At 47.5% G+C, this 9,711-nt stretch overlaps 1 protein-coding gene across 1 annotated transcript; it reads right to left on the bottom strand.

Moving 5' to 3' along the window:
• Nucleotides 1-2,193: 2,193 nt before the first annotated feature.
• Nucleotides 2,194-5,541, bottom strand: LOC141094323 (uncharacterized). The gene is made up of 2 exons (XM_073580162.1): nucleotides 5,371-5,541; nucleotides 2,194-3,928 (listed from the first exon to the last, which is right to left on the bottom strand). The coding sequence occupies exon 2, from the start codon at nucleotides 3,536-3,538 to the stop codon at nucleotides 2,303-2,305; it is 1,236 nt and encodes a 411-aa protein (XP_073436263.1). The 5' UTR covers nucleotides 3,539-3,928; nucleotides 5,371-5,541; the 3' UTR covers nucleotides 2,194-2,302.
• Between the last annotated feature and the right edge of the window lie 4,170 nt (nucleotides 5,542-9,711).

Raw genomic sequence — 9,711 nt, 5'->3', positions numbered from 1 at the left:
ATAAATTTTCGGTGGATCCCACGCCAGTTTTTTCAGAAAATAATTTAGTAACTAATAAAATACATGTAGAGTAAGGCTAGTTTCACATTTGCGCCTTTTTGTGCATTTCGTGCGCAGTTGAAACGCATTAAAAAATGCTTGCGAGCTCATGTAAAAGCAGCTTTTTTTGACGCATTAGCGTGCGCATGACGACAAAAAAAACACAGCATTTGTATGCGTTTTTGCATGCGTTTGCGTTTTTTAGGCGCATGTGTTCTCAAGGTGTCCCATTTCACAGGAGAAAAATCCTTGAAAAATTCCACCAATGGGCGTGTGTCATGGGAATTCTTTATATAGACCCTGTTACAGCTGAATTCTTCAGAATTGGTTGCTTTTTCCTTTGAGAACATGGATCTGCGCTGGAAAAATGTTCACTTTAACTTGGATTTGGACATCGCGCTGGCTCAGACTTTTGCATTTGCTTGCCAGCAACAAAGGGAGACAGCGACGACGGCAGCGGGGGAGTTTGTGGATTCATCCAATTATTGAACTCCGGGAGAGCCGTGGAGCGTACCACACCCTCTACAGCGAGCAAAAGCGAAACCCGGAGAAATTTAGTGACTATACCCGGATGTCCCAAGAAAGCTTCAGGGATTTGCTTGCTCGTGTTCAAGGAGCCATCCGGAGACCGGACACACAGCTCCGTCGTGCAATTCCTCCAGAGGAATGGCTCCTGGTCACATTACGGTACGTAATATTTAAAAACCAGTGCCTGCATAATTGTTTTTGGTGTGCCATGTACTATTCCAAAGCCTGCAGAATTATTTGTCTGACATGTAATAATATTTTTTCATTTCAGTTTTACAAAACTATAGACATAAATATTAATTTTTATTCTCTCTCTGTTTGGCAGATTCCTGGCTACTGGAGAGACCCTATCTTCACTCCACTTCCAGTACCGGCTTAGAATCTCCACCTTGTCGGGAATAGTTGCTGACACCTGCCGGGCTTTGTGGGACGTTCTCTGTCTGCAATTTCCCCACCTGTTTGGGAGCGGTGGATGGGAAACACATCCGGATAATAAAACCCGCAAGAAGTGGATCGGAGTACTATATTTACAAAAAGTACTTTTCTACAGTACTCATTGCTATTGCGGATGCAGACGGTGTGTTTGTTGCAGTGGACATTGGGGCATTTGGCCGTGGGAATGACTCAGCCTGGTTTTAAGAACTCTGACATGGGACGGAGGTTGTATGGCAACCATTTCAATTTTCCCATGCCACGGCCTCTTCCACACACTGACTGTGCGGCACAGCCATTTGTAATGGTTGGAGATGAAGCATTTCAAATGTTCCAAAACCTGATGAAACCCTACTTCGGCCGGGACTTGAACCACAACAAAAAAATATTTAATAACAGACTGACCAGGGCAAGAAGAACTGTTGAGTGTGCTTTTGGGATTCTTGTTTCCAGATGGTGCATTCTCAGCACAGCCATTAATCTTAAAATGCAAACAGTGGATGAGGTGGTGAAGGCGTGTGTGGTTCTTCATGATTTTGTAATGGCTAGAGAGCACCCGAATTTAGAACTCGATCAACCACCTGCAAACCCATTGCCTGACTTCATTCAGCACCCTCTCAGGTCAGCAGTTGAAGTTGGCCAAATGAGGGACCAATTTGCGGACTACTTTATCTCTGATTTAGGACGTGTAGAATGGCAAGATCAAATGGTGTGAAATTGTTTTCTTGTGTGTCTGTTAATAAAAAACCTGTTTTGATACCTGTAACGAGTGCACTCTGTTTTTATACACTCAAATACAATAATCACCTGCCCAGATGTACCAGTGAATTCATGAGTTTTGATGATGAATACACCATCCTAAATTCACTCTTTTTGATACCTGGCAAGGTAAAAATAGATATGCCTTGCACTCAACACCATCCTCTATTCAGACTGTGCAATATTAGCAGACTGAAGAGACTGGTGGTGAAAATACAAGTCATATAGTGGTATTTTTGACTACACATATCTCCAGGAATGACACAAGAAAAATGTGTCAGGTAATGGAGCTATGTGGTGGCAAAAAAACCCACAGTGTACGGCGCAGTGTGTGTTCGGCGCAGTGTGTGTAGCCGGCGAAAGACACATTCATCAAACATTATTATGGTAAACCATAAATTAAAAAAAAAACAAAACATTTTATTGGGACCGACGTTTTGGGGAAGATGGAGGCAATTTTGGGGTGTGGAGAGATGAGGAATGGCTTAAAGGGGGGGAAGGGGTTCTAGGGGAATGGGCGATGAAAGTAGTGGGGGAAGGGAGCTCAGGGATGGACCCGGAGGCAGGTTGAGACACAGTGTGAGGTGATGGGGAGGGAGGGTAAGAGTCCTCTTTTTTTGCCTCCTATTGCCTTGTGGGTCCTGCCTGGAGTGCCTGCAACTTGTGGTCCTCCTTGTGCTGGGTGACGGCCTTGAGCTGGTGGACCAGGGCCTGGTTTCGGCAAATATGGAAAGCGGGTCACCCCTCTGCTGCTGATGCTCGGTGGTGGCGGTGGCAGTGCTGGTCCAGGAAGGAGGAGCGGTGGTGGTGGCAGTGCTCCTATCTGGAGGATCGGTGGCGGTTCTCCTATCAGGAGGATCGGTGGCGGATCTCCTAGCAGGAGAAACGGTGGCGGATCTCCTAGCAGGAGGAGCGGTGGCGGAACTCCTAGCAGGAGGAGCGGTGGCGGATCTCCTAGCAGGAGGAGCGGTGGCGGATCTCCTAGCAGGAGGAGCGGTGGCGGATCTCCTAGCAGGAGGAGCGGTGGCGGATCTCCTAGCAGGAGGAGCGTTGGCGGATCTCCTAGCAGGAGGAGCGGTGGCGGATCTCCTAGCAGGAGGAGTTTTTTCGCCGGAAGTGTGTTTTCTCTGGCGGTGCTCCAAGCAGGAGGATTCTTTTCGGCGGCGGTGTGCCAAGCTGGAGGAGTTGTGGCGGTGGTGGTGGAGGTCCAGACAGGAGCAGCGCTTGGCATGGTGGTGGTGGTGGAGTGTCCAGCAGCAATCGGCCTTGGGGTGGTGTAGTGGTGTTCGGCTTGGCTTGGAATGAAGGTGGCCGTGCACTGGTATGCAGCAGAAGTCGATAGTGAGGTGAAGCGACTCAGTTGTGGCACACATGGAAATGCCACCACTGGCTGCTGTCCGTACTGACTCTGCTGTATAGCCTGCAAGAAAGCATTGTTGCAGGCCTGCATCACAGTCAGCTGGAGATCTGGACTAAGGTGTTCCGCCATGGCCCGTTCAATTTTGCTGAAAAAATGGTGCGCTGGTCTGTTGAGGTCGGCTTCCAGACGGTCAAGGCGACTTTCGACAGACTGGAAGCAGTGGTCTATGTGGTTAAAACTGCTGTCCACTCGGTTAAAACTGCTATTCACTCTGTCTGACAGCGCCTTGAGGCCATTCTGAAAGGCCGAGCTCAAGTGAAGGAACTCGGGCATGACATTCCTGTCCGAGGCACTCTGGCGCTGGCGGGAAGTGCCCGCAAAACCAGTGGCAGAGACCTGGGACAGGGGAAGACCTGACATATCAGTTTCCTGATCTCAAGATGTCTGTGTTGCCGACCTGCAAGCTGCTTCCTGGCTGTCGGATGGCTGGGACGGGTCCGAGGTCGTTTGATGAAGGACCGCTCCAGGGACAGGTTGAATGGTGCTGCTCCAGGTATCGTGGAAAGAAAAGAAAAACATTAGTATCATGCATTTACAAGCGCCAACTGCTGTGGAATAGAAAAGCACAGAGTAAAAAACAATACACCAAAATACTTACGCTCTGGTGGCAAGGACCGGTCTTACGAACGCCAACTCCCGATGATATCGTTCTGGTCCTTGCCACTGAACCACTGCGAACCTGGCCCACATTATGAACATTCCTGTTGAAGCGGTCCTTCATCGAGCGCCAACGAGTTCTGACTTTGTTCACTGTGGTAAAAAGAAATAAAAAAAATTATACAATGCACTGATGGGCAAATCACTAGCATCACACACACCTGTGTGTTCACAGCCAAGAGTCACTGCGGCATCACACAGCAATACAATAGACAATGCACTGTTGGCAATGAAAACACAGATGTGTATGATATGTAAGGTAGCGCATATTGTTAGTGTTGGGGGACACTCGCTTGGCAGCGCATTCACACAGGAACTCTTTCCGTTAAAACAGTCCAATGCAGTTTATTATGGCATCATAAACAGCACCGTAAGCCATGTTATACTTCACAGGCTTACACATCGTTCATAACATTTCAACATATGGCTTTTCCTTGCAGTCCCTAAACACGCTGGACCTCCTCACTGTCCAGTTACTGTGGACGACTGCACGCCATACAGTTCTTAATGTTCCTAGAACACAGCAGGCACCAACCGTCATATCCCCATGTCCGGGGTTACCTCGCAGGAGCTTCGGCTCCAGAGGCCGACTCTTTGTCAGTCATCTCTTTCTCTCGGGGAAGCGGCCGCACTGGGCTCACCGAGCCGGACAGTGCCTTATTCACTAGGCCGCCCCACGGTTTCAGAACCACAGCCGTGCAGTGGCTTCCCCAAATGCAGGCCGTCACAGCCTCTGCTCACACACGTGGCCGGTCCGGGTGCTGTTCAGGGATCCGACCATACTCTTGGGTCTCCCAACACACCAGGCTCACCAGGTCCAGGGCCTTAGTGGGTGCTATTCAGGGATCCGTCCCTACTCCCAGAGACTCCCAACACTCACGCCTCACACCGGGCGCTATTCAGGGATCCGTCCCTACTCCCAGGGACTTCCAACACACCGGCCTCACCAGGTCCAAGGTCACAGCACGTGCTCCAGGGATCCAATCCTTCTCCCAGAATCTCCCAACACTGACCCTCCAGGACTTTGCACTTTGAACCACTCAGGTACACACTCTCTCTTCATGTGAACTACCTCAGGCACATTATATGGTACATAGCCACACCCACAGGTGATCACATGGCTATGACCTCACTAAAGGTCCTATTTCACCCAGACACACGCAGGCTTTATCCTGGGCGTTCAAACCCACGCCCCTGGGTGGGTTTGTAGAGGACTGGTCTCACCCATCTCACCTGGAAGCTCTTCACTGACACATAGTAACAAACACTCAGCAGTACCTCTGCTGATCAACACATGTTCCAGCTTCCATCACAAGGCACCCACACTTGTGATACATAACGGTCAGTTACCATCCTGCCATTCATCGTTTCTCCATTACCATAATGGATATGCCTGTGTGCTTGACTCGTACAGTGCCCCCTAGCTGTCACAGGGGTCACTGCATCACAGATGCTAGAAGATCTCTAGCATCACACACACCTTTGTGTTCACAGCCAAGAGTCACTGCGGTATCACAGGGCATTGAAATACTTACGAAAATCCTTGCGGACCCTTTGAGAGGCATTGTCGCAGCCATCCATCAGTGCTGCGGCCACCTCATTCCAGAGCCGCCGGGTCCCCAACTTGTCCGCGTGCTTCGGGTCACGGCTCGCTCCTGGACTAGGTTGATGAGGGCATCGTTGACCAGGGCGATTTCTTCGTCCTGTTGGGGATCCTAGAAAAAGAGAAAAACATTAGAATCTAGGAAAGATTGGGAAATTAAAAAGATAGAAAAAGATACAGAAAAGAAGCAAGATAGAAGATGGAAAACAGGACAGGAAAAAAGGCAGGGGGGGGGAAAGGACATTTACAGCCAGTCTATACTTACATGCCGTCTCACCGCCTGAACTTGGCTTGCCTGCTGCTGCTCCTCCTGTTCTTCCTCCAAAACCGTGGCCGATGTGGTCTGAAAAAATAAAAAAATTAATTTGGCACATGTGTACATGCAGCAGCGAATACTTACCCAAACTGAAGGGCAGGAAGATACTCACTTCACTCTGTGCTTGGGCCAGTTCACCCCGGGCCGGTTGCTATTCTTCTCCAGAAGACATGCTGCAATAAACAAAAAAAAAAAAAAAAAACCATTAGTATTTAAATTTAAAATGGACAGGCAGACATTAGGTTGAATACTCACATTCTTGAAGTTCCTGCTTGTCTCAAAATGCCTGGATCCTCTTGTGTCACTTGTATGCAGTCTGTAGAATAGTGGTCTGCCAGTGCAAACACCTTCTTTTATCTATGCAACCCCCCAAACAATGTTTCTTTGTGTAGGAGGTGGTTTAAACCAGTGTCTAGACATTGTTTACTCAAAAATCGCATGTCCAAGCGCACGGCTGCGACCCCATAGACTGTAATGTGTTATTTTGGCGCATTCCATGCGCACGCGATCGCATGCGCTTTTTTAACGAGGTTGGACGGAACAAAAATGCCACATGTAGCGTCTATCGCGTCTAGGCGCACACCTGGAAAAAGCACATGCGCACGAAAACGCTGCTGAACGCGTGCAAGCGCTAGACCATGCGCCCCCCCATGTTAAACATAGGGGCGCATAGCGCATGCGACCGATAGCGCATGATGCGCTGCACGCAAAAACGCTAATGTGAAACCAGCCTCAGCTGCACACACATTGTACTAATTCTGTATGTGACTGACATCTTTATATCTATATTCTATCTACTCTATTGGGTCACACTGTGATTTTACAGTATGCGGCAGATGAATTGCTGGCTTTTTCAAAGGACATGGGTGTGTAAAATTCGGACGGCACTCACATGGTTCGAGTGCCGTTTGATTTTTTTCTCGCACCCATTGATTTGCATTGATGAGTCTCGTCCGAGATACAAGGACAGTCGCAGCATACTCATAGAGCAACACTGATCAGAGTGCGGTCTGATTTTTTTTTTTTTTTTTTTTTTTTATCGGATTGCACTCGTCCATTTTCCTCGCAGATGAGTATGAGCCCTTAATGTGACTATAATGTGATTTATTTATCAGCGGGGCTCTGAATACAACTCTCGACATTGTCCCCTGCCCCCGCTGATCGCTGGCAGAGCACAGGACAATGATGTGAGCTGTCTTCAACACCTGGCACTGGGGATTAGCACAAACAGTACCGCTGATTCACAGGCGCCGGTACGTGTGATACTGGTGCGGCACATGGCTGCCACAAGTATGAAACACAGACACACATCTCTGGGCCAGACAAAATTGTTGGCACTTTGCCAAAATTGGCATTCGGCCATGACTGTATCTATAATGTAGTGTTGGATGCATCCTTCTGTCCGAAGCAGGTATAGACTGAGCTTGCACAGTGTGGCCATAGTCAGAAGGACGCATCCAACGTTAATAGAGGTGACAGGGAGGAGGATGAGGATGGAGGAGGAGTGGGGTACTGGAGATGGCTATAGGTGTAGGAGCTGACCTAAAACATTACCGTGAGCTCCGGCGAGGCTGGAAGAGGAGTGTTGGGCCGGAGTCCGCCCCTGTACATGGCGCGATCCTCCGGCGCTATTTTATTGAAGACAAATTCACACACAGTGTCTTAAACAAAATGGCGCCGAATAGCACGGTATGACCATGCGCTGACTCCGGCGCCATTTTATTTAAATATTTTATGCAGACAACGCGTAGCAGGGGAAAGTTTTATTGTTTTTTTTTGTTTGTATAGAACAACAGCAGCGCATGCAGGATGGGGGAGCATATACCAGGACCATTTTATTTTTGTTTAAATTCTATGGAAGCATGGTTGAAAAGCAATGTCTGACTTTCATTTGTTCATTTTTATAGACTTTTTTTTAACTATTACTTTTGTCAGATTCAAGTTATTTCTGTCACCATTGTGGGTTTTTGTGTGTCATTAAACGAGGGGTACCAACAGTTTTGACCACGCGTGTAATTCCAGTAGAATCTGTGACTTCTCTGCATTTAGTGGTCACTACTCACCTGGGTAGTCATATGTAGGAATCTCCTCTTTACACCGCTCATCACCCCTCATATATGTCTCTGTAGTATTAATATGGGTCAGATCTTCACCCTGAAACAAATATTGTAAAAGTCACCGACAGATGGAGAAGTCCCATCTATGATCAGCTCAAATCCTGCCATCTCCACCGCTCTCATTACACAAGTATAAAACATATAATACTGGTGGATAAAACAAGACTGAGCACAAGACCTTCACAGCCGTCTACACATCATAGGGGAGATCTCCTGACACCTTCTCTCCATCTACCTGATGATCCTGAGGAACATTGGGATCTTCTTGTTTACAGTCCTGTGGAAGAAGAGGACGGGGACATCTCTCTGGTGTTGTCCTCTTACTGGATAGATCTGGAGGAAACACATACAGGGACTGAATTCATTCTTTACATACAGATAATGATAGGCCGTGTGTATTTAGTCCTGTCTATTACCTGGTGATGTGAGGGGCTGGGGAACCTCCATCATGATGTCCTTGTACAGATCTTTGTGTCCTTCTAAATACTCCCACTCCTCCATGGAGAAATAGACGGAGACATCCTGACACCTTATAGGAACCTGACGCATACAATGATACAATCATCCCCCCGATACCTTCATAGTGTTACTGTATAATGTCCCAGCATTCCCAGCAGTGTCACCTCTCCAGTCAGCAGCTCAATCATCTTATAGGTGAGTTCTAGGATCTTCTGGTCATTGATGTCCTCATGTATCAGGGGGTGAGGTGGAGGCCCCATGATTGGACTCAGGGGTCTTCCCCATCCCTCAGACACAGGCTCCTGACAGCGCCCACTAGAGGTCTTCTTCACTACTGTGTAATCCTGGTTATGGAGAGACACATTAATAAATCTCACTACAGACATTTCCAGAGTCCTCACCTCTCCAGTTCTGTCCATCTGTTATTCCCATAGATAAGAATGATGTAATGTGACGTCATCAGAATCTCTCACCTCTCCAGTAAGCCGGAAGAGGATCTCTAGGGTGAGGGGTAATATCCTCTCCACCATCTTGTCCGTAGCCATTCGTTAAAGTTTAAAGTAAATCGTCTAGAAGATAATTATACCGATTGTATCTGCCAGGATCCTAAATGGAAGGAAGATCAGCTGATGAAGAATCATACAAAATACCATGGGAAAACAAGACACAGGAGCAGTGATGGTGGTATAGTGTAAGGACATGTGCACACCGTGTCTTTTCAGGTGGACACGTCCTGTAACCAATCCGAAAAAGTGCAAAAGTTGGAGCATAATGCACAAAAATGAAAAACAACTCACTGTTCATAGCTTCAGTTTTTCAACTTCTATTAACCCCTTCAAGATTCTAAAGCTGCAAAACAGTTACAAGAAGAGACCTGAAAAGAGCAGATAAGACGCCAAAAAATGGCATCTCAGGATCTCGTCCGTTCTGAGGACCAGAGACGGTGCCTATAGTGAGGTCACAGGACTCATTCTGTTATGAGTCCATGAAAAAGAAGAAAAAAAGGATTGTCCAGGAAGGCATCAATGTGCAGTGTATGATACGGGGAGTAGAGATTTTGTAAGAATTTGCGAATTTGTAAGAAAATGTTCGTCCATCATAAATTCGGCACAAACGTAGCTCATTTGGATTAGTGTTCCCGAGCAAAGTTCAGGCACATTTTGGTAAATGATCGTGTTTCCAATAATGCTTTTGTTAGGTATCGTAGGGTTACTGCAACGGAGAGTAGCCAGAAGACCGCAGCGTCTGATTGCTCCTACTCCTGCACTGAAAAGCACTTCTTTTTAATAGTTTCTTTTCCTTTTGGCAGTGCAGGGGTTATTCGACCATGTTGGAAACTCTGGGCTCTCAGCTCTGCTCGGTTAGCCATTCCCATCCCCTA

The sequence above is a fragment of the Dendrobates tinctorius genome, unplaced genomic scaffold (assembly GCF_039654945.1).
Source record: "Dendrobates tinctorius isolate UK_male_01 unplaced genomic scaffold, ASM3965494v1 ptg000063l, whole genome shotgun sequence".
NCBI lineage: Eukaryota > Metazoa > Chordata > Amphibia > Anura > Dendrobatidae > Dendrobates > Dendrobates tinctorius.
The sequence above is the reverse complement of the archived record's forward strand: the minus strand, read 5'-3'. Positions and strand labels throughout refer to the sequence as shown.

Coding starts and splice junctions, on each gene's coding strand:
- LOC141094323 (XM_073580162.1), bottom strand. CDS start 3,538: ATGTCAGGTCTTCCCCTGTCCCAGGTCTCTGCCACTGGTTTTGCGGGC.